Source organism: Oxyura jamaicensis, chromosome 30 (genome assembly GCF_011077185.1).
Source record: "Oxyura jamaicensis isolate SHBP4307 breed ruddy duck chromosome 30, BPBGC_Ojam_1.0, whole genome shotgun sequence".
NCBI classification, from domain to species: Eukaryota; Metazoa; Chordata; class Aves; order Anseriformes; family Anatidae; genus Oxyura; species Oxyura jamaicensis.
In genome coordinates, this window is record NC_048921.1 from 155702 (window position 1) to 180175 (window position 24474).

General features: G+C 49.8%; 1 protein-coding gene across 7 annotated transcripts in view; it reads left to right on the forward strand.

Moving 5' to 3' along the window:
- LPAR2 (lysophosphatidic acid receptor 2) overlaps positions 1-18383 on the forward strand; it is an 18738-nt gene extending 355 nt beyond the window's left edge. Inside the window, exons 1-4 of one of the 7 annotated variants that reach the window (XM_035308735.1) lie at positions 7021-7512; positions 10276-10382; positions 11744-12486; positions 16542-18383. In XM_035308735.1, coding sequence (XP_035164626.1) covers positions 11754-12486; positions 16542-16843 — 1035 coding nt within the window. In that variant the 5' untranslated portion in view covers positions 7021-7512; positions 10276-10382; positions 11744-11753 and the 3' untranslated portion in view covers positions 16844-18383. Of the gene's footprint in view, positions 1-278; positions 319-7020; positions 7513-10275; positions 10383-11743; positions 12487-16541 lie in introns of those variants that run through there. The other 6 variants (XM_035308739.1, XM_035308738.1, XM_035308737.1 and 3 more) reach the window with 6 other exon arrangements.
- The last annotated feature ends 6091 nt before the right edge of the window (positions 18384-24474 follow it).

Genomic DNA, 24474 nt, shown 5'->3' on the forward strand with positions numbered 1-24474 from the left:
GGGGGGGGGGGGAGCTCAAGGCTTTGGTCCCATTCTTGATCTTGATCTTCTCTTTTCCTTCTTTAATTATTTTTTATTTTCCATTTTAACTTTCGTTCGGTGTTGCTGCTTCTCGTTATCTCATTGGAGAAGCTAAATGGAGATTAAAGCACGCATGTGAGATATTTCTGAAAGTTACCCCTAGCAGGAGAATCTCTGGGAAAAAAAAATAAAGAAAGAAAGAAAATAAAAGATAGCTCAGGCCATTTAATTAGCTAAAAACAGGCTTCCTTCACAGGTGTTGCCTTTTGAACCTTGACTCTGTCATTGTTTGCATGTGTAACAGGGACCCTGGAGCATAAAGACAGGGACTGCTGACCTGAGGTGGTGGTGGGGGGAATATGGGTGGTTTTAGGGTTTGCTGCTGGTTTCCCAGAAGCAGGTTTTTTTTTTTTTTGGCAGCCTTTATGCTTCGCAAACTGTTTTCTAAGGGTAAAAAGTATATCAGCATTTGATTAGCCTGTTACCCTTCTTCGAATGTGAAATGAGACAGAGTTTTTTGTTCTTATTTTAGCCACCTGAATACAAGGTGGTGGTACAAGAAGCTGATTTATCAGTTGGGTTCTCCTCGTGGCTCACCTGCTGCCTGCTTCGAGAGGAGTCACTGGGGCACCAGGACTTAAAGCATGCCAAAATTTGGCAGTCTGTGTAGTGTGTATGTGCAGCGTGCCCTAAGAGCACGCGGGGTGAATGCTTCCAAGAAGATAAACTGTCGCTGAATGTTTCTGTGACCGGGTAGCAAACGTCTTCCTGTGCATCTGTGAGTCGAGCTGGGGTTGCTGCGTGAAGCTATTTATAAAGCAGCACCTCTGCTGTCTTCCTGAGGCTAGTTCAGACACAACTCGGGGTTGTGTTTGGGGTCTGTTATATTTGGATGGAAGCTTTCATTCCTTTAGGGTGAGAAGCACTAACGTTACCCTTGTGCAGGATGCTTCCTCGCCCAGTTGTGGCTAAAGATCAGCGTAGGTTATTCTGGTCTGCCTTGCTATTCCAGCAGTCACCAGTAGGTACAAAACTTATTTTTAATTCCTTCTTTGAAGCTGTTTTGTTGTCTTGCATGACAACGGAATGTCTCGCGGCAGGAGAGCCGTGTAATTTTTTGTTGTTGTTGTTATTTCACGGTGAACGAAATGATTTCTATCTATAGCTTTAACACATTTGGAGTACTGCAGGGCATAAGACCTGTCAGCATCGCTGCTTTCTTGTTTTATTTTTAAAAGCTGTCTTCCAACAATTAATGAGCAGATTGGATGCAGCAGAGTGCTGGGCAGATGAGGTAGTGAAAAGTGAGCTGCTCCGCACCTCTTGCTGGGAGTTCATGCTGCTGGAGACAAACAGCTTTTATTTTCTTCTCTCTCCCCCCCTCTGCCCCGGGATGTTTTGTGACGTTCTCGCTTTTGTAACGGTACCTGTAACCATGTGGGAGCTGGGAGAGAAAGTAAGCCAGGACTATCTGATCAGCCACAACTCACCCGTCTGAAGCTCAGAAAGCAATTTGCTTTGAGAATTTTCACTAAAAGGCATCGAGACAGCATGCTTCCATCCCTGCCTTTGTATTGCAGTGCAGACATACCTGCAGGCATCACGCCTCTTGGGATGTTCAAGAAAAGCATGTGTGACCTTGGGATGAGCTAAAGCAAATCAATGTCCATCCATCCAGGCCCACAGCTTGTGGCTAGGAGTCCTTTCAGGGCGCTGGCTGCTTTCCTCTATCATTTATTTTAAAAAAAGACTCGTGGAGCTGTAATTCAAGCCTTGCTTATATGGCGGGTTTCAGATACTTGGCATCCGAGGCCCTAGAGGCAGTCAGTTCTGTAGGCATCTTCTACAAATCTCTTGAAGCCAGTTTATTTCTCAGTATAAATCTATTTAACAGATGGAACCTGTAGGCTTCCTGTGCCCATTACAAGAACGACTTAGTTCTTGCTGCAAGATAAATGTTCCTTTAACTTTCTTGTCGCTTTTGAAGCCTTCGCAACAGAAAAAGGCATGGGAGCAAGAATGGAAGTAGTCTTCCATTAGGGAAGTGCTTAAAAGCTAAAGGCTTTATAAAGTTAGAAAAATGTCACCAAAAGCGATCAGAAGGTCAGGATCTGTACTAAAGAAGGCTGCTCTGGGCTGCTAGCAGAGGGAGCTGCTGATTATAGAGCTCCTGATGCACCAACAAAGGGGACTTTGCACCATAAAATCCACTTTGCTGGTCCTCCACTGCTGAACAACTATTTGTGGGAGCCCCATAAAATTAAAATGATCGCTGTTGGGCTCCTTTGCTTTTGGTGTTTGTTTTCAGGTGTTAGCAGCTGCACTTGCCAGGCCGTCTGGGCACCAAAAGGGTCACGAACTTGCTCTTTATTTTATTCTTCAAAGTAGGGGTGTTGCCATCTGTGCCTGTTACATGACCTCGCTCTTGTGGGAACCGATCCTTAAGAGATGCAAGACGTGGTAGCATGGTTCAGTGCATTGACAAGGCAGCTGTGGGCGTAATTAAATATCCCCGGAGTGATCTGAAACCTTCACTGACCCGGGGAAAAGCCACGTTGCCTTCCCCAAGGATTCGGCTTGACCAAGACCACCCCAAAGGCTAGCTGGCAGGAGGAAGTCACACGTCTTTGAAGAGGCGGATTCTCCCTTTCCTTGCCGGGGGTAGTAGCTATGTGTCAGTCCCTGATGCTCTTGCTCGAGATAAAGCTGCAGTTGTGCTGCATCTGCTTGTTCTCTAGCTGGAAGCTTTTCTCAATTGTGTTTCTTTTTCTCTCTCTCCAGACTTAAGCAGAAAGGCATGTTAAATGCTTTTTACGACTCTCCAGCCATAAGCTGCAGGCATCCGACGTGCAACCAAATGGAGACACGGGGGGAAGTGGGTTTTCAGAAATAATCCCTGTAAAAGCAAAGGCTGAGGCATGTGGAGCTGGAGTGCCTGTAAAGTTCCCTGACCCTTCTGGCCGGTGCCGACTAAACCGGGAGGCTTCGTCTTGCTGGGTGCCAGCCAAGATCGGGGTTCAGAGCAAAGCAGGGTGCAGCCTCCTTGCAAGAGGAGGCTGAGCTGGGGGCTGCCTGCATGTGGCTCACGGGAAGGGAATTTCCATCCAGTTCTGTTTTTATTGACAATAGCGCGAAGCGCCAGATGAAATTGTCTTTGGGCGAAGATGAGGCCGAGTCCTGCTCCATAAACACAGCATCCTGACTCGATTTTAACCTCGCTGTGGCTTCTAATAATGTGACATCATGCAGGGGCCAAGCTATTCTTTCTCTGAACCGCTGCTTCTGCCTTCAGCGTTGCTTGTCTCTGTGCAGGATAATCTCCTTCTTCCTGTGTGAATTAGGAGGAGCAGCAGCAGAGGGGCCCCTAGACCATCCCGACTCCAAACAAAACACCACTGCAAATAACCCTCTCTTCCCTCCCTGCCCTGGTTTCTCTCCACTGCTGCAGAGCAAATGTTTTCCTCTTGGAGAGGGCTCGAACAGGCAGTAATTTGCAGGCAGGAGGAAGCTAGCCCTACGCACACCAAAACCAGGATAGTTACCTGGCGAAGGTAAGAGGGATGTTTTTGCCAGGACCCAGATGCATTTGAGAGAATATCCAGGCCGTTCTTACTCAGCTGTTTCTCCATCTCGCTTAACAAGGTGAATGTGGCAAGGTCCAACGCTATGTTTTGCTTCGGAGGTCTCCCCCGGGTAAATTTAAGGTGTTGCCTGCGCTATGGAAATGCCTTGATTCGAAATATCAGAACACAGCCAGGGCAAACCTCAGGGAGGTGGAAGGAGGAGGAGAATTTTCCTGCTTCGCTGCGATTTGTCCTGCAGCAATTGATCGTAAGTGGCTGTGAACTTGCCAGACTGAAAGAAAATTCCTGGTGTAGGCAAGGCTGCGGTGGGCGCTGCCTTTTTTTTTTTTTTTTTTTTTTTTTTTTTTTTTTTTTTTTCCACATCTTTGTTGAAAAACTGTTCTTTGATGCTGCAGGCTTGCAGCCACGGCTCTGCTCCACCTCGGGGTTGGCAGCGTTTCAGCAGCAGTGGGTGTTATGAAATTCCTGCATTTCTAAGGCCGATGCATGTGCTGCTTCCCAGCGAAAGATGTGGCTGTGAGCTGAAGCTGTAGGAACCGTGGGGTGGTTTTGTTGCACTCCTCACTGAGTTTGGGAAATCTCCGGGCCAGTTGGGACTTGGAGGTATTAATTTGAGGAACGGGTTGTCTGCAGAGAGCTGCTGGGGGTGGGGGGGCTGAGGAAAGGGGGGGAATGCTCCTTCCAGGAGGTTTTTAACATTCCAGGGATTCCAGGAGAGGGGTCACAGAAAAGAGGAGGGGGGGGAAAAAAAGCCTTCAGATTGTCATCAACAGGAGCGGTCACAGCTATGAGGCTCAAAGAGAAATCTTGGCTTTAAGTCCGTTTGAAAATGCAGAATTTACAAAAGCAATTAACTCTGCTCTGAGAAACAGAAGTGTAGTAACGGGGAGGGAAACGCCTGACTTCAGAAACCTTTCTCTACCGGTTCTCTGCTGGGCACCAGGATGTGATCGGATCTGCAGGCTGCATCGAGATCAGGTTACTGTGCTCGAGTGGCCTTTCTGCTGGTGGCGAGAGGCTGCACAAGGCGCTGCGAGCCCCTTCTGGACGGGGAAAACAGGAAAACTCCCCGAGCAATGGGAGGGGAAGGGGGTAACGGAGGGGGCTGGACACCATGGGTCTCCTTGGTCCTGCTCGTGCTCAGAATTTGGTGCTTACCCCAGCACGTTGTTGTTGGGAGATGCCTGAGCTCAGTCTTGAAGTGGTTGCACAGCTGCAAAAGCTGGCGTGAGGCTTTCGGGTGTGCTTGATTTTGGAGGTAGCACCCTGAAAGGTGAGGCTGTGCAGGGTCTAGTCAGCGAGGTGAGAGACACAAAATAAATCTGCCTGTTAAATATCCCCCAGATCTGAAAATAGACTCCGCATTTTTCTGTTACGCAACGAAGTTATTTTTTTCTATTTTTTTCTAGACAAAACTACTAAAAAAAAAAAATGCTGTTAAGGTCAGAAATATTCCTTCACCGCCATATGAAAGCAGATGCTGTCCGTGACAGGCTTACACAAGCCCTGGCCTGATCCAACCTGACGTTTCTTGTACCCCCCCCCCTTTTGTCCTGGAGCTGGCGTGTGCGGGGCCAGAATTGCAAGCGTGCTCCTGACCCTTCGTCAGCCCTCGGTGCTGCGAACCTGCTGGGTCTGTCTGACGTGCTGGGCTATTGTGGCGGATTGTTGACACTTCAGTTGAAACCAGTTATGCTGGGCCGCTTTCCTGATTGCTCTGGGTGTTTGATTGTTTATGAGAACATCGCCTCCTCCGGAGTGCTCGGTGAGTGCCAGTTTAACCTGAAAGCCTGCTGCCATCCCGCTCGGCAGCTGCGGCGCGTGGATTTGTCGCTGTCTTGATGCCTCTGCTGCTGCCCAAGGGCTGTCCCGAGCTGGGTTCTGCTTCTCTCCTCTCCGCTGTTCGTGCACTGTTGTGGAGGGTTGGACCAGAGGCTTAAACCCACTGCTGGCAGCACAAGGGCTGGAGCAGACCAAAGGAAGGGCTGGGGAAGTGGGAGGGATCCTTGACTCCAGCTTGCACTCGCCTCTTTGGTTTTAAAGCCATCGTGAAACCAAACGGCTAAGAAATGCCTTGGGGGAAGGTGGAGATCAGCCCTGTGTCACTTCAGACAGGTGACGTAGAATCACAGAAATCATTTGAAATGACTTCTTGTAACCACAATATTATCGTAAATCCGTGACCAAGGGGTCTAGCCACAGTGAGGATTTCTGGCTCCCCGCGTCAGGACTTCTCGGTACCTCGGTTGTTCTCTGCTATGAGAAAGCAAGTCTGTTAAAATTCAGCGTTTCCAAGACAGGACCCTGGGCCATTCGTGCAGCATTCTGCTGCTTCTAAAATGCACGTAGAGATCTCGTGAGAGGCCCTGTGGGTTGCGTTGCCAGTCTGAAGGTGCAGCATTTGTAAGCAGGTGGCAACGATCGGTTCCTTCTGGATCTTTTTGTCGCCTGCATGAGCTTTCTGGCGTGATTCTGACCTTTGGTAGGACGTAGAGACGGAGTGGAGGGGGAGCTTAGGGAGCTTGGTGCCATTTTCAGCTTCTGTAGGATTCCGTAGTTGCCCCTTTGATATCTCAGCCTGCCCCGTTCCATCTTTTCCTCTGCTAGTGCTTGTATGGAGTTGCTTCCACTTATTGGCGGTCCTCTTCTGTTAATGATTTCTTGGATCCTTGGCCCTATCTCTTTCCCCTTTGTGTTTGGCTCTTTGTAAATCTCTGCCTGCCTTACAAAACATGACTCGGCTCTGCCAAGCTCTACGATGTATCTGGCTGGCAGTAGATTAGGGCTGAGCTTGGAGATAACATTGTTCCTTGGGGAACAGACGGTGGTAGGAGGCGGGTGGGAGAATAGGAAATTGGAGCAGAATGGAAATTGTTGGGGCCTTTTCAAGAGGCGTAAATCAAAATGAATATGCGTTGCAAATCTGGTGTTCTGTGTTTTTGTTCATAACTTACAATGCTACGGTTTGTTAGCACGAGGTGTGCTGTCTGTATTTGTATGGCACTTAGGTAAGACAATCTTGGACAGTCCTTGATGTATTAGAAATGTGAGCACTTTTTCTAGTGGTGGCATTTATTTTTACTGAGTTGGGGTAACTTTTCTTCCCAGCCCGTGCCTCGGTTTATCTTCTGTCTCATGACATCTCTTATACCCTACTGAAAAAGCTGCTGCCCCCCTGTCCTCGTGTCCGTCGAGGCTTCCTGTGTGGTGTGAGGTGAGTGTCTGCTGCAGCAGGCGTGGGTGACCAGATCCTGCCTAAGCAGCACGCTGGAGACGTGGGCGTTCAGCTGTAGCATGCGATAGCATGCAGCATAGCTGTGCTATGAAAACAAGGCTTTTTGGTTCGGAGGCGACGCATCATCCCAGGAACACACCTGGTTGTTCATGTGCCATCCTGCAGCGGCGTGAAGGTTTCGGGGCAGCGGGCGTGGGGTGAACAGGAGCGGAGGGTGCCCGTTCCCACACCTCGCTGCTCCTCCTGCCAGCAGCCGAGCTGCCCCACCGGGCTGATGCCAGCAGATCGGAGCAGACTCGTTCCAGCCAGACCCGGGCCAGCTCCTCCAGAACCGGAGGTGCTTGGAAAATGCCTCCGAGAGGCGAAAAGGACTCGGGTTACAGCTCCGGGGTGGATCGGGGCTCCTGCAAGGGCCCGCCTAGGGGAGGACCCAAGGAGGGACGGGCTCGCAGAGCTCTTGCAAACTTGCCTTTAGAAGCCCGTGGTTCGCAGCCCATCACGGAGCGAGGCTTGCCTGAAACTTTTCTTGGAAGGCACTCGGCTCTTTCTGGCTTGGGAAGCACCTCTGCCCTCCCGAGATGGGGATCTCCTTGCTGAAGAGCCGGCCTGGTTTCCTGTGGTGGGGGGACCAATGCTAAATGTCAGCTTTGGATGCAGTGGTTGTGCTTCCAGGTAAGGACGCTATTCTTTAGAGTAAAACCTTGTACCATTTTATGGCTTAAATGACAACAACAACAAAAAAGGAGCAGCGGTTTGAACGCTTGGCCACATAAATTTACGTGCAGCGGACACCGGTAGAAACAAATTGGATTAGAGTCCTTGTAAGCTGACTTCTATATCCATTGTTCTGTTTTAATCAACACTAATTGTGGTTATTTGGGGGGGGGGGGGCGGTAAGGGGGGGGGACATAAAACCAGCCATTCATCCCTGTTGGTTTCCACGCTGCGATCGATGGCTGGCGGCTTGTTCCCAAATGCTGACCGTCCTCCCAGGTCTCGAGGAGCTGAGCAGCATTTTCCACTCGTGCAAGCAGGAGGAAATGGAGAAGGGAGGACGCTTGCACCTTTACTTTCCGCGTAAAAACGCTGAGCTTACTGTGAACCCAGAGCAGCGGTTACCTGAGTAAGAAGGAGGAGAGCGTGCGTGTGTGTGTACGGATAGCTCGGGCAGGGAGAAAAGGCATTCTGCCCTCGTTTTGTGCGCTCACACAGCAGTGGTTTCTACCAAGGACTGCCTGCAAAGCCAGACTCGGTGTGAAGGGGGAGAGACTTGAGCCGAGTTCGAGGCAGCGTGGTTAGAGCAGAGGACGGGTCTGTGCATTGCTCCAAGGGCCGCTGTAGTTGTTGCAGCGTGTAGCTGGCGTTTTGTTTTACCATGTCAGCAGTACTGCTAGGGAAAAATCTTGTAGGATCCCGTTGAAGAGTGTAAGGCCACGGACGGGGGTTGCTCGGACACTGAACAATAGGCTCCTCCAGCTCCTTTGTGCATCATGGCACCAGCCTGCCTTTCTGTCTGCTTGCTGCTGTGGGCAGGGTGTTTCTTTCCCCTGGCCTGCTAAATTCTGATTTGCAGCATTGTCTGCCTTTGCTGCCAAGCTCCAAGGGCGGTTTTCTAATTGCAGAGTGGCAATGAGCTGGTGTGCCAGCTCCCAGGGCCTGCCACAGGCATTTACCTGTCATTTTACCCCACCCAGCTCGCAGAATTGCATGGGTCCAGCTCGTGACCTCGCCACCTTTCAGAGGGATCGCAGCTTTCCGGCTTCTTGCTGTGCCCCAGCTGGGTCTTGCCTACAGAAGCAGTTCAGAAATCATCAGTAGGGTTAGGAACTTTCCACGCTGCTGCTTTACACATGCAGAGCACAGCTCCTTTGTGGGTTTGTGCGGCTCTGTAGTCCCCTCCCCCTGTCTGTGCACCACTCGTGCAATGCTGTGAAAAAAAGCTCACAATTTGTGAGCGAGCACTCAGGAAGCTTGCGGGGCACATCATAGCTGCTGAGCTTCTTTCTGCAACCAAATCAGATTGGTTTCTGTAACGTAGTGGCAACTGAAGGTAGTTTAATCAGGGTTTAATCTGATCTAAAGGTAGTTTAATCTGGATTTAATTTGTTTTAGTGTCAACTCAGAAATCACTGAGGAAAACCCTAGCTCCATCACCGTGTTATTTCACTTTAATATTGTAAGGCTTCTTAAATTTAACTGTGGTATGAGCTGTCTTTGTGCTACAGCAAGCACAGGCAAGTGCCTGTGCCGGGATGATCTTCAGACTTGTGTCCTGAGGGAGGGAGCACTTAACACTGCTCCCCAGCAGAGATGTGAATGGGATTAAAGGGCCCTTGAATCTTGCTCCCTGTTTACGTGGGTGGATAGCGTATGGGGCGCTTTGAACTTTGATGCCACTTCAGGTTCTTCCAGCCTTCCTCCCTGGGCAATCCTTGTACGCAATCTTTAAAAACGAAGTGATTTATCTAACTTCAGCAGTTTCCTTCTTGGTTTGGGGTTTGTGCTTTCAAAACAGTTTTGCAATATAAGAACGGCCGAGCCCTGGATTTCACATCGATGATTTCCACGTGGAGATGTGGCTGGTGCCTCCCCAGATACACCCTGCGCAGGTGGTCACCTACTTGCCTGTGATTCACCATGGTTGTGGTCATCCTGTTCCTGAGCTTTCCTCCCTTCCTCATTCTTCCCTCGCTTTCTGCTGTTGAAACCCAAGCCCTTCCCAGCGATCTGCCAGGTCTCCATGTGGTATCTCGGCAGAACCCACTTGGTTGCTTCACCCCCTGTGCTGAGCTTGGACCACGTTACTCTCCCAAACAACCCTACAGCCTGACATCTACAGACACCATTACCTGAAAGGAGAAGGATGGAATTTACTGTGCCACAAGCGTCCCATGGGATCGGTTGATTTCTCTTTATCCTTTTTCCTCACCAGCATTTATAGGGATATTTCCCTATTCAGCAGCAGAGATGGGATTTTTAAGCAAAGCAGTGCATTTTTCCCCATCTCATGGCAGATGCAGCCGCGTGCTGAAACAGGCTGATGTGGAGCCCACCAGGCAGTGGAGATCGGAAAGCTCAGCGGCACTGCAGGCTTTCTGGACCCAGCCGTCCTGTTTGCACAGCTCGACAGCTCAGTGTTGTGCGCAGGCAGGGCTGGGTGCGGTGCAGGTGATAATGAGCCTGCCTGCCCACGATTACCTCTCCTCCCTGGTACCAGCGACAGCGTTGCTGTTGTGCCAGGAGCTGCTGCCGAAGCGTCCAGGAACACGGGGAGGTTGCTGCCAAGAGGGCAGAGGAAGATGTAATTAAGACTCCTGAACTCTGTTGCGGGTTCAGGGTGATTAAAATGAATTGCAAGTCAGTAACCTTGTGTTTTTTTGTTGTTGTTGTGTTTTTTTTGTTGTTGTTTTGTTTTTGTTTTTTCCCTGTCTGGAGAGGACAGAGCTCCTGCTGCGTGGTCTCAGGCTTTCTCTAAAATGAGAGCGGTGGTTGAGCTCACGAGAGGACAGGAACCAGTGACTTCATGAGCGGAGCTCAGGAGGGTAAGGAAAAACGATGTCACTTTTCAGCACCTCGCGGTGCTGGGAGGAAGGAGGCTGCAGGCTGGGTCTGCCCTTCCCAGCAGGGACTGCAGCCAGCCCTGACTTGAGATTTCCAAGCCCTTGGTTAGGGAAGGAACACGAATATCTGCTGTGGGATGTAATGCTTGGGCTTCTCATCCCTTGGGTTCGTTTGTGGTGCTGCATTTGTCACTTTTTCCCACAGACAAGCAAAGATGTGTCAATTACCAGGTTTAATTTCTGACCCTGAAGCTGTAAGGTAAAGCATCTTGCAGCTTAACGTGCTGCCCCATGTTTGGTTGTCCACAGGACAGGAAGTTAAAATGTCAGAGAGACACGTGGGCTTTGAAAATTAAGACTTATTGTTAAGGTCCAGAGAAATGGCTTGCCTGCTCTTGCTCCCAGCAATGCCCAGTGCCCCAGAGAACTGTGGAAAGCCCTTCCTGACACTTGCGCATCTCTTCCTATCAAATTGACACCAAGTATAATGAGTCCTGAATTGCAGCCTTGTTCCAGACCTGGAAGGGAGTTGCTTCCTGCACAGGTGACTTGCTGGTTGATGGTTGGAAGCGTGGGATGGATGCTGACCCACATACTGGTGTGTAGCCTGGAAGTGCTGCAGCTCTTCCTGATGATCCAGCTCAGCAAGATCCAGCCCCACGGCAGTACGTGCAGGCTTCTTGCTGCCACTTACTTTCTTGGGCCTGGCTCTAGGTACTTTTCCTCTTGGTTCCGAGTCTGGAGAGTGCTCATCTGGTCTGGAAGGACCAGCAAATGCTGTGTGTGGTGGTGTTCAGGAGCAGCGGTGAGGTTCTATCAGCCCTGAAGCGATAAAGCTACCCCAGGCGAGATGAGATGTGTGCTTCCTGAACCAGAAGCAGCCGTCCTGGGGACTGCAACAGCTGCAGAGGCTCATTCTCCATCAGTGTTTTTTTAGCGATTGACTGATAAACCTCCTTTGCTGCTGCTTTGTTTGTGCATTTCTGAAGCGGGACATCTGGGACAACAAAAATAGTTTTGTCTCTCATCCCCGCGAGGCTGTGTGGGGCAGGCAGGGAGAATCTCTTATCAGATCTGGCAGGCATCTCCCGGGAGCGTTCAAGGTTTCGCTGCATCCTCAGCATGGCTTTGAGGACAGATGAAGATCCAGCCCGGGAGATGTGTGGGCTTTTTTTCTCTCTTACAGAATGTGGTTTCTTGTTTTTGAGGCTGTTTCTGCATGTGTCGAGCTCTACCCCGTGTCTGCGCGTGTGTCAAGGGCACTAAGGTGACGCTCGGCATCCTCTGGGCTGGTAAGAGTCGTGTGGGCGTGACGAGCTAACGATACTCTGCTCCCTCCTCAGGACAGCAGCGATGAAGCACTGCTTTTACAATGAGACGGTGGGGTTCTTCTACAACAACAGCCGCAAGGAGCTGACCACGTACTGGAGGACGAAGGACGTCCTGGTGGTTGCCCTGGGCCTGACGGTGAGCGTCATCGTGCTGCTGACCAACCTGCTGGTCATCACCGCCATCATCATCAACCGCCGCTTCCACTACCCCATCTACTACCTGCTGGGCAACTTGGCGGCTGCCGACCTCTTCGCTGGCATCGCCTACATGTTCCTCATGTTCCACACGGGGCCCAGGACCGCGGAGCTCTCCCTGAAGACCTGGTTCATCCGTCAGAGCCTGCTGGACACCAGCCTGACCGCCTCTGTGGTGAACCTGCTGGCAATCGCGGTGGAGAGGCACCAGACTGTTTTCACCATGCAGCTGCACAGCAAAATGTCCAACCAGCGCGTGATGATCCTCATCTTCTGCATCTGGGTCACGGCCCTGCTGCTGGGGCTCATCCCGTCCTACGGCTGGCACTGCCTCTGTGCCCTGGAGAAGTGCTCCAGCATGGCGCCGCTCTACAGCAGGAGCTACCTGACCTTCTGGGCCATCTCCAACCTGGTCATCTTCCTCATCATGGTGGTCGTGTACACGCACATCTTCATCTACGTGAAGAGGAAGATGACGCGGATGTCCAAGCACACCAGCTTCCACCCCCGCTACAAGGAGACCATGATCAGCCTCGTCAAGACGGTCACGATTATCCTAAGTAAGTCCCCTTGCTCGGGTCGGTGCCCCTGATCCTCCATCCTGGGTTCTGGGGGGCTGCGGGTGAATGCCCTTGGGACAGGGAGGATGGGGGATTGCCTCTCTGCTTCTCTGAAGCTGCTGGTGCGCTGGTTGGGTTTGGCTGCTGGGTGATTCGATGATTTTGGGACTGAGTTTATTGTGCGAGCCGTGGTCGGGGCAGGCAGGCTGAGAGAATGCAAGCTCCTGAATCCCTTCTCTGGCTAGCAGAGAGAAAAGGGGCTGTTACTAATGTCATTTTTGTAATATCTGAGTACGTTCAGGTGCTTTAGGTGAGCAAAAAGCCCTCTGCTCTTCCACGGAGGAAGCACACAACGGTTGCACGGCACTAGGGCCTGTAGTCAGCCCTTATCAAGAAGGATCCATCCTTTAAAGGATGGAAGGAGGTTTGGGGCAGACATCACAAGGTGACGGGGAAGACAATGAGGGAGTTCTGTCCAAATTCCTCCGACTGTTTACTGGAGCAAAGCACTAAACTTTGCTCTGCTTTTTTTTAAGCAGCCAGTGCTGGGTCTGTCTGCTCTGGTAAATAAATTACTGGGATGTCTCAGCTCCTGGTCCAAGCAGGGTCTCCAGCAGAGCGCTAAGTGCCTGCGAGTTAGCCCGGCTGGGTTCAGTTTGTAGTGCAAATAGGAGCAGATCAGTGACTGGAAGTGGTTGGCACCGAGGCTCTGCCCCTCCAAGCTATTTAACATCATCCAGATACCCAGCCTTACGCGGGTATGTTCTGCACGGTGCTGTGCGTCTTGGTAGGCCAGCCGGGCTACCGAGATAAATGGGTAAATGCCGCTTTCAAACACCGTTTTGTGCATTTTTGTCTATGTGTAAGTCATGCAGAGGCTTCTGTGCAATCTCCAGACAGCAGCAAGTGCGTGGGTGTCTCTGAAGGACACCTCCGAGGAATACTAGAGAGCTAACAAGGCAGGCCGGTGTGCTCGTGTGTTGATCGGCAGATCACGCTATTTTAAAATGTTTTACTGGCCGAGCAATGTTCCTTCAGAGCGAAATAAATCAACGCGTTCAGATTTTTCTGCAACCCTGCTCGACTCTGGGCTTACGGTCACAACCCCTGGCTTGTAAATCTTGCCTGATAAGTGCAGAATTTGCTCAGTCAGGGAAACCTCGGAGCTGCAAACAAAGACTACTCCCTTGCAAACTCCTGCTGGCAGCGTCGGGCTCGGCAGTGGGGGGAGCAGCCTCTGCTGCTCGCTGCGTCCCTGCTCGGGGGCACTCCGCTGCTTGCTGCGTCCTGTTGTAACTTGCAGGCACCGAAACTTGGGGGGGGGGTTGTGCCTGTTCCTGCCTTCTGCAGGATGCCTCCTTGCCTGCCTTGCGATCTCGCCATCTCTTGTGCGGAGCTGGGAGCTCTGGCTGGCTCAGAGCTGATCAGATGCAGTGTAGAGGGGCTAAAGAATAATTTGCTTTTTGTTTTCTGCAATCCAGAGCAGAGGGGAAAGCTTTGTTTCCTCCGTTTCTCCCTGAAAAGTATCCGAGGGGTCATCCCGTGGTAACTACTTAATTTTATGGCACTTCGGTCTCCTCTGGAAGAGGCTTGGCAGGATGGGGATGCTGGGCTACAAGGAAAAATGCAATTCATGCTTGGTGCATCGCCTTGTTTTGGGATATCCCTTTCCTCTTATTGTCCCCACTCCTGGCTTGGCTTGCCTGCCTTTGTCTTCTCCCTCGAGCGAGAAAAGCTTGGGTCACAAGAGGCTTGGAAAAGCTGCTGTGGTTTCACGAGGAATTTGGTGGCTGGGGTTGGACAGAGCAGGGAGGAAACTTGTGGAAAGCTGAGGGAGAGCAAGGAGCTCCTCGGGTCTCTAGGATTCCCGTAACCCAAGGGCTTTTTCCCTTTCCTGCAGTGTTGGAAGGAAGTGACTGTTTCATACAGGTCACTAGGAACAAGGGGAGGAATTCCCCAACCCAGGGACAACACCTTCCAGCTCTGCCCTGGCGTGTGTTTGTGACTGCAGAGGGTTTTTTCCTCTCCCTGTGAAAGCCCTGGTGTAATTCCTTCTCCACCCTCGTTCCCTGGCCTTCTGCAAACTTGGACTCTGCTCAGAGGAATGCTTTGCGCCTTATGCATCAGAGGGTGTAGCTGCTGGTGAGCGTGGAGGAAGCCGAGGGTGCGGTGTAGAGGCTGCGTGCCTCCTCGCTGCAAGGCAAAGTACCCGCCGCCTAGAAATCCTGCAGGTTCTGGGCACTGAGAAGCTGACCCGGAAATCAATAAGAAGTTCAAGGTACATCTGGAAGGTGGTAGAGAGTTTCCCACAGGCCAGCTGAGCGGGACGGGATCCCCTGATGAGTAAACCACGGGGCTGAGTTGCTATGACTATGCTGATGGGATTATTAAGAGTTCAGACTTCTTAAAGTTTCCATTAAGGGGCGAAGCAAGCAGCTAAAACTTTCTAGGTACTCCTTTCCACCCCTTCCATCTTTAATATTCACCTGGCTTTACTTAGTGTTGCTGGGAGCCGGTCCCTCCAGAGAATCTGGCTTTCATTGCAGATGCTGAAAACCTGGCCAAAAAGAAAGTTGCATCACAAAACAGGCAGGTCCCTTTCCTGCAGATTGACTTGATTTAAAGGAGAAGCGTTGGACCTTTCCTTCGTGACAGCCAGGCATCGATTTGTTGGCTTCGCTGATTGTAAAGGGGGCAAAGCAGAGTGGTGGCTGCAAGTGCAGGGAAAGCTGCCTGGCCCAGATGTGGTGGCTGCTGTGCTGACCTTCTGGGAGCACAGTTTGCTTAAATAAAAAGGGATGCAGTTGCCTATAATCAGCCCCAAACGCTTCAAGAAACCCTGGAGATCCTTTACATGTGTTCCCCTGGCTTTTCACCAGTGCGGCGTTTCGTTTAATGACAGCTTTGAATTCAGCCTCTCGCTCTGGTGCGACTCCTCTGGCTGTTGGTCTTTCCCATCTCGGATGTTTTCCAGTAAAGGGTGTAGCTGTGAAGTTCTCGGCAAGCCTGGTTCTCTTCCACCCCTTCCCAGGAGACGCAGCAGGGTGCAGCTCCCGTGCTTCAAGACACAACTTTCTGCACGAGCTCCCGGCGCGCTGCGGGGCGAGTGCTCCATTTACGTCAGCCTGAGAGTTAAAGCCGTGACCGAAAAAAGGGATTTAGGAGCTGCAGGCACCTCCCACTCCGTGCAGCATAGCAATTAGCCTTTTGCCCAAGAGCTTTGCAGGTGGTGGCAAGAACAGACTGATGAATCAGTGGTGGAGTCCGTCCGGCTCAGCCCTCGCATTGGCCAGCCCCATTGCAAGGTGGTTGTGCAAGGTGGGCTCCATCACGCTGCCCTCATGTTGGCCGCGGCTCTTCCAAACGCGGGCTGTTAACCAAAATCCCCATCAACTGCAGGGACGGTGAGGATGACTTCGTTCGATTTGTATTCCTCTGGCTCTTCCCTAGCTTTTACGGGGAAGAAGGGGAGGCTCTCGTTACGAAGCATTTTGTTTTCCCAGGCAGATTCTAGGCACGCTGAAGCCCTGCTTCCCAGGACACGTCTGAGCATTGCTTGCTGATAGCAAGTAGAGAATAATTTTTCTCCTTTTGCTTCCCCGTGGCTTTTGCTTTTCTTTGATTAAGCCTTTCCTATCTCAAACCCGCAAGGTTTTTCTCCATTTCCATCTCATTTTCTTCCACCTCCGTCCTGCTGAGGAGGGGGAGTGGGAGCTGTGTGGGATTTGGCTGCCCATCGGTGTTAAACCACACCAGCGCTTCATCTCCGCTTTGTAAATGCGGTGAGGGGAGGTAAGTCAAGCTACCTGGAAATGTTTTTGAATGAAAGGGGGGAAGAAAAGCCAATGTCTCCATTTTCAGTAGTTTGTGGCAGAATCCTCAGGCTTCCTCCCAAGCATGAAGCAAGAAATTTAGAGGGGAAACTGGTATTTTCCCTGTTTAATTGTTCCACTACGTAAAACACCAGTGATTCCACTGAGCATCCCTGTGGTGAGTGACTGGGCAAGGCCAGGAACCTGCTTTTTTTCTCTAACGGGGGGTTCTTCTCTTCCCAGGTGCTTTTGTTATCTGCTGGACTCCAGGACAAGTTGTGCTCCTGCTGGACGGCTTGGGCTGCAAGAGCTGCAACGTTCTAGCGGTGGAGAAATACGTCCTTTTGCTGGCAGAGATCAATTCGTTGATAAACGCTATTGTCTACTCTTACAGGGACAACGAGATGCGTAGCACGTTCCGGAGGATCCTCTGCTTCATCTGCTATAGGAATTCCAAATACACACCCACGGTGGTGAAGTTAAACACCACAGACCGCAGAACACTTTCTCAGAACGGGCACTTTACCGTGGACTCCTCTATTTAGCTCTTCAGCATCGCTGCTCAGCGGTGGCCACTTGCTGGATTTTAAAAAAACAAAACGAGCAGAGGCTAAGAGCAACCTGCTTCTAAAGCAGTAGAGACTTCTCTGTTGTGCTCAAGCATAAATGTTTCTATAGAATGCTTGTCATCGATCATGGACAAGGTGCTTTTAAGGAACTGCTGAATGGTGCGTTGTTTAGGACAAACGTACTTTGAGTAGCATTGTTATTAAAGACTGCTATTTCTAAAGCAAGGTTGATTTAATTTAGCAGCCTCTAGCAGTGTGCTGTATGCAACGGGAATCTCGTGTGATCTCTCCGCAAGGAAAGTATTCTCTTGGTACTTCAGTATTACTGCCTTCCGAAATAGTCGTTCCGGTGGTAGCGTGCTCCAAAGACCCAAAGCCCTTCAGTTTTACTCATCGCTTCCTAAACAGAGCTGCCTAGTGTTTCCCAAGAGGGTCTTATTCGGGTTGTGTTCCACACTTTTCAGAAGTCGTATTCTTCTTAAAGCCTCTTCAGAGAGGAATCTGTTTGAATTGCTTCCTGAGAAGCAGATTCCTGCTTTCCAAAGTGTCTGTTACTGAATTTCAAAGCCTTCTGGGCTGCTGGAGGATGTCTTAAGAGCACCTAATTCCTCCCTAAAATGGAGAGCGGTGCTGTAACTCACTGCAGTTTTGTTTGTGTTCTGCTAAGCGATACCATGTGGTATGCACAAGTTCATTGCCTATTCATAAATGTGGAGTGAGTCATGTTCCCATTAAACCATCTTTCTACTCGCTGAAAGCCCTTTGGGACAGGTTTAGGTTAGATTCCAAGGCAATCAGTATTTTTTTTGCCTTGGGTTTTAATGTGCAGTTTGTACCTTCATGTTCAACTGCGCCCATAATGTGTTGCGTCTGTTCAAATGTAGTCTTTCTCTCGGCAAAGCACCGTAAGAAGTTAGCAGTATTATTTAATACCAGTGCGAGTAGGATCTAGTTTTCTGAGCAAATCCATTTGCGGCATCTGACACGCGATGTAAACACTCCCCTCTTGATTGGGAGGCCATGACTGGAGAGCAGATGCTCTGCTGCCAGAAGAATATTCGTGGCCAAGGAACTATAAATGCTTTTTGCAGGTTTTCCCTCACCTTTACTCCGTTAAATTTTTAATGGTGTGAATGTGCCTGCGTCAGTCCAAAATCTATAGTCATGGGTTTTTGTGAGAGCGGAGAGGCTAACAGAAGGCAGTTTTTTATTTTTGAGTATTTGCATTGAAGCCTAAACTTGGAGTTTCAGGGTTTTTTTTAATAAAATGGCCTGGTTCTGTCAGATGACCAGCTTCCTGATTGATCACCTCAGGTGACGTGGCAGAGAAGACAACTTACTGGAGGGATCGTTGTTCAAATGCACATGTGTGGACTTTCTTGCAGAACATGGTCAGGAAAGTGACTGTGTTAAGGTGACACTCTTGGATTGATGAAAACAGCCTTGGAATATGGTTGCTGTCTTTGTGTCCCAGAGACTTCTTGAATAAATACTTTGTCCTGGGTTTTAGAAACAAGACTCGGAATTCTTCCCTATTTCCCCTGCCTCCCCCTGGCTCTGGGAAAAGTGCCCTTCTCCAGTTTTGTGTTGTGATGCTGGAAGGGACAAATACCAACCTTGATGCTTGCATCCACTGTAACGTGCTGTGCGGGGGGACTGCCCTGCCGCTGCTCTGCCTTCTAGGTGGGCAGCAGGGCTCTGCCCGGGTGTCTGGAGGGGTCATAGCCTCCAGAAGGTGTCTGGAGGGGTCATAGCCTCCAAAAAGAGACCAGGAAGAGAACTGGAGGAAGTAACTGCTGCCAGAGCAGAGGATGAGACTACAGTCTTGGTCCTCTGCTTGCAGATACCAGGCTTGTCTCATTTTTTGGAAAATGACTCACCGTTAAAGTATACAAGGCACCAGGGCTAAGAGAATGGATAATGGTTCTTATTGCCAAAGAATTCTAGTTTCATTTTCCTTGGAAAAGATTGATTTGGGGTATCAGGCTGTGTGTACATACTGCAGCTGGTCAACCTGCAGGAGCTGGAGGAAGACTAATAGTGAAACACCTGGAAAGTCATTACTGGGAGTGAAGCTGGGACGGAACAAACTTAGACCTTCTCTTTCTGTTTCTCTGAACATCCCCAAAGCAGGAAGTGCATGAGTCCTACTTCACGTGAAGCTAATTTTTCAGATAAATACATGTCAAGCTGCTGCTTCTCCTTAACAAAGGGAAGGGGGTGGGGAGGAGAATGACAGTTTGTATGTGGGGTTAGTACTAGTCTGAACTGTAAAATGGAATCGAATTTAGTTGTGAATGAAATCTTTGTAGTGGGTGAGATGACACTTGGCTCCCAAAAGCACTGCAATTGGCTTTTATGCCCAATTGGGCCTCTAATGGGCTGCACATGTTCTTCCCTGAGGGCTTTGGTAACTAGCCTTACCTCACCCTTCTGGCTGGCTGCTGAGCTGTGTTCCAGCAACGTGATCCCACTCTGACAAGTGCTTTCATGCAGGTACCCTCAACATGGGCAGACGTGATTGCTGATGACTGACTCCTGATGCTTTATGATCACCATATAGAGGGAATCATCTTTTTTTTTTTCTTTTTTTTTTTTCCCCAATATTTTAAATGGCTTATTTGAATTTAGCCTGATGGCTGGCTCTACTGGTGTAAGTACTAAACCCTATGCAAAGCTGGGAAGTGTATCAAGGATCTGACCAGGTTGTCCCAAGCAGAACCCAGACGAGGTCAGTGCTTTTTCTATAAAAATAGAGGCTGCTTAATAATGAAAAGTGAATGTACCAATGCAGCTTGTGGTCTAGCAGTCTTCAAAACGCAACTTTTCAGAAAGGTGAATAGAAACTCATGAGTATAAGGAAGGAAAAAGTCCCAAATCTTTATTGGAGCTTGCTCCTGAGTGATGGCTGCTGCGCATCAGGAATGGAGATGAAATTCTTGGAGACTGCTCTTCCTGGGTGACTTGGGACCCTTTCTTTGACTTCCAGTTGTTTCCAGCTGGCTGTAATAGACAAGAGAATGGGGAATCAGGAGGCGTAGAAGCTAGCCTGGAGAATGCTGTTTTCAGTGGGATTTTGGAAAGAAATGGTGACTCGATGAAACAGAAACGATAGAAGGATTTTAACAGCCCTCCCAGCAATGAAGATAGGGAAGCAAGAATGGGAGATAAAAAGAACTTGCAGCGCAGAACGGGGAGGTTTAAGCTTTTCAGTATTGTGACAACTTCTCGTCCTAGTTTTGTTCTGAAACACACAGCCTGGCTTAACTGTATGGAGGCAGGAATCACGCCGCTCTGTTTGCCCCTCGCTGTTTTGTGTCCTAAACAAGAAGCTGCAGAAAAGGGTGTGGTGCTACTGATCACACCTTAACTTTCCAAACCTGCTTGGAAGAGCTGAAGTATAACTCCTTCACTGAGTAAGGAAGGAGCTGGTTGCTGCCAGATTTATGGGGCAGCTCACTTGTAAAGGCACAATCCACAGCCTTTGGGATATCTATCTTAATTTAGGCTAGATATACCACATTTATCTACCTTAATCCCTCTCATGTTCAGGTAGAGAAGCCTCCTCCCCCTTTTCTTTTTAAATTGCAGTATAAAACTGCCTTTTAAGGTTCGTTGCTGGTTTCACCATTTTTTTTTTTAAAGAGGAAATCTCCCTGGAGGCTGAAATTTGCGTTTTTATTCTTTTTTTTTTTTTTTTTGTCAGGCATGTGATCGTTCTAGACTCGCTTTGCATGGGGTGGGAGGAAGGAAGGGGACACCTAGGAACTATTTTAAAGGGATCGAATGTGGGACAAGTGGGAACACACAACTTGATCAAAGATTGGCCGTACGGCTCCAGGAATGAGAGGTCATGCCTTGCTGACTGGTTGAAATTCCTGAAGCAAGCTGCTGCCAAAAGTAATACGGATTTTGGTGTGTGTTTTTTGGGGAGGGTAACGCTGGGGACTAATGCTGTAGGGACTGATAGACTTTGAAAGTTTATTTTTTTCAGGGGGGAAAAAAATGTCTGCAGGAAGGGGGAAGACAGAAGAAAAGGGGAAATTAAGATTAATAAGGGGAAGCCGGTGATGGTGTGTTTTTCTTTGCTTTTAAGGTTCAGTTCCTCCTGACCTACTGAGACATGGAAAATGGAAATCAAACGTGCTGATGCACTTCTGCATTGGCCATGCTTACGGTTAAGCTTTCTGGAATCAGTTGGGCTCTTCTGGGTCTTGGACAATATTGGAATACGAGGGCTGAGGGATTATTTTTAATGTGCAAGGATGACTGGCATGACACCTGTGGCCCCTGGTCTGCATGATCATGGTGGCTTTGGTTTGCGTTGTGCTCCCCAGGCTGAGGACAGCAAGCACCTGGAAGCTCATGGGGTGAGTCCTTCCTGGCCTGGACCCACAATAATGCAGGTGGGAAGTGAAGCTTGGTTCCTTTCTGCAGTGGAAGGCATGTGTAGCTGAGAAAACTTAAGGGAAAAAAGGTCACAACGAGGGTGTAATTCCTTCCCAGGGTATTTCTGTGAAAGCTTTTCTATGAAAAGCACCAGTGCTTTGCAGCAGCAGCTGGGTTTTGTGAACCCACACTCCTGCACAATATGAGCGTGACTTCTGTGAGCAAGAGTGAGAAGAGCCCACGCTTCACCTCGTCTGAAGGCTGTTACAGCTCGGTCCAGCTTCAAATTGAGCTTTTGGAAGACGATGCTGCCTTCCTAATTGGTCTTTACCAAGTCTTGTCCTTAGGCTGTGGCTGTCACAGAATATCAAGTCCATCGTGACAGCGAGAGGTAAGTTCTCCAAGTCATCACACTTCAGTGCTAGCTTGAGATGTTCCCTAAATTTAGGGTAAGTAGTCCTGGGGGGTAGTTACCACCCTGTAGCTCCAGTCATTGACCGGGCTCAATATTTTGCCTGCTCAGCAGCTCTGAAAGCGAGGCTGCTTGTTCCACAGTCATTGGAGTCAGTAATCTGATGTGAATGTGAACCTCATATCCTTTAGCCGGTTATTTTCATAGTTCTTGGCATGAGCTAATTTCCTTCAACTATTGGGGTGTTCAGGGGAAATCCAGTGTTTCTAGCTGATGCTGTAAGTATTCCTGCACAATGAGTCCTTCTGGACCTGTTGCTGTTAGTGCAGGATTTTTTTGGATATAATCCTCTCGAAGGGGAGTGCTCCATTCAAGCTGAATGATGCCCAGATTTTGTTCTCTGGGCATACTGCAACCAGCACTGCCTGCCCTATCGCCTGGCAGGGCGATCAGAAAGTTTAGGGTGAGCAGAACAAGACTGCAGCAGGCCCCAGAAGGAAGAGGTAAGGAGGAGCTCTGATTCACATGTGTTCCCCAGCAGGGAAAATAAAGCTGTCCTTTAGCTGTTCACACCCACTGGCTGATAAATCTCACGTCAGAGTCTCCTCTGCAATGGTGACAGAGAGCATTCAGCTGACTCCTGCTTGGCTTGCACCCAAAAAAGAGCATTTGGTTGTGTTGCGTTGCCCCTTCTTGTGGTAGAACCAGTCTTACTCTTCAGGTTTTTCTCTGCTCCCTGAAATCAGGGGATAAACACAAACATTGTGCCTAGGGTTTCTCAGGAAGTTCTGCCTTGCGTTACACAAGAATGTGCCTGTAGATGTCTCTAACGCTGCAGTGTCCCCGTCACACCCTTGTTGGTCTGAGCACTGCGTGAAAAAGTCCAAAGGCAGCAAGAGAATTTAAGTTTTATAACCATGAGGTCATCTAGATACGTGCCATCAACCCGTAGGTAAGAGGAACTTTCACGCTGAATTTTGCCCCGGTGTAGTCGTTCAGCACAGAACAATTTCTGGTGCTACCCAGCTCTCATTTTTAGCACTAATGCCAGGATAAATGGGGGTGGTAGAGTGAGGTGTAGCAGTAGGATGTGGGGTTGTCCGAGGCTGACTGGCTGCTGTGCTGTATGGGGACAGAGGAGCAGAGCTGCTTTTGGTACTGCTGCCTTTCTCCCTGCTGTCTGTGGCTTGGGGACCCTGGCTGAAGAGGTGTTTGCTCTTTGCTGCTGGCTGTCAGGGAAATTGGAGTATTACCATTAAGGTTCAGAGATGCATCCTTGTATCTTGGTGGTTTCTGCCGTGGTCTGTAGTGCGTACTGCAGCTCTCAGTGCTTTATTTCACTATTTGCTTGGTCTAGCTCTCAGAAACCATTTAATGCAGAGCCCAATCAAAGCAAAACCCATATGAACATTTGGAAACAGTTCTGTCAAAAGCCCTGTGAGTCCAGGAGGCACTTCAAAAACCCAGAAGCCAGAGTGTGGAGGAGGTGTCCTTGGGGTGCCAGTGGTGACCTGCATCACCGGTGCTGCGTGGGCTGTGCAAACGTCTTCGTCTGCTGTAGCTCTGCTTGGTGTCACCGGGGCCACTGCAGCAGCAGCCGGGGATATGTGAGCAATCTGAGGCTGAAGCCCCAGGACGTGTGTGAACAACCACAGGAGCAGTGTGACAGCGGGATGCAGCTCTCCAGAGCCCACGGGGATCTTTATGGAGGGTGCTTGGACATGGTGAGTGTAAGGTTCTCCTTGCAGTAGCTCGACGGGTCCCTTCCTGGCTGGAAAAGCAGCTGTGTGCAGTGTGCTGTAGCTTTCTTCCGCCGGGAGGCAATGTAGGGCAAGCTTTTCTTTCGTCAAGCCTTTCTTTCACCGTGGGTTTTCTAGCCTCTGCCTGGTGCCCTTCTCCCCCGAGGAGAGGATGCACAGCCTCAGGCAGCCAGCTGTCTCCAGAGACTTGTACAGCCACAGCCTGCTGAGTTTGGCAGCTCTCGTCTCATCTGCGCTGGGTGTTTTCCTGGAACTTGTCCCCGCTTCTAGAAATGCTGGAGTAAATAGCCACTGGAGGGGGCTTGTCCACCGGGCTCGCTGTGAGCTGGATTTCATATTTAACTCCTGGTGCCGCGGCTCCTTGCTGTGTTACGGGGTGAGGGCAGGCTGCTGGAGCCCCCGTCTCTGCCAGAAATTGTGCTCTAGCAAAACAGACCTTGTTCAACCCCATCCAGGAGAGGAACCTCATACGAAGGCTTTTAGCATAGCCTTCTCTATCACTTACCACCTAGCACACAGGGTTTTCACAAGGCCGTGTTTTTAGGGCCAGGAGGGCCCATGCTGTGCACTCGCTGTGCCCCGTGAGGCTCTGACACCACTCGGAGACCAACCAAATCCCTCTGGGTTCTCTCGGTTCTTTCATCTTGCTCCTGACGAGTGCCGTGCTAACAGCCAACACGCAGACCAACCACGCCACAAAGTGTCGCACGATGGCTTCATCTGGATCAAAACTGTTAGAGCGTCTGAGTCATAATGTCAGATACTTACTGCAATGCATCATCCACACATAAAACTCCTCTTCTGATGTAGTAAGAAAGCTTTTTTCATTAGTTTTCCTTTATATTAGATGTTCGTAATGGAAATGCGTTATCCCCTACCCCAGTACTTGTTTCTGGCCGCAGATCATCTCGACTTGGTACTGGTGTTCTTGTAAAACTCCCCAGTAGCTGCCCAAGAGCGGAGAGACCAGAAGACTGAAGCTGATACTTCATGCTCTTGAAGTTGGTAGCTAGCTGGGGAATAACTCAGTGCTTTGTTGGCACTTT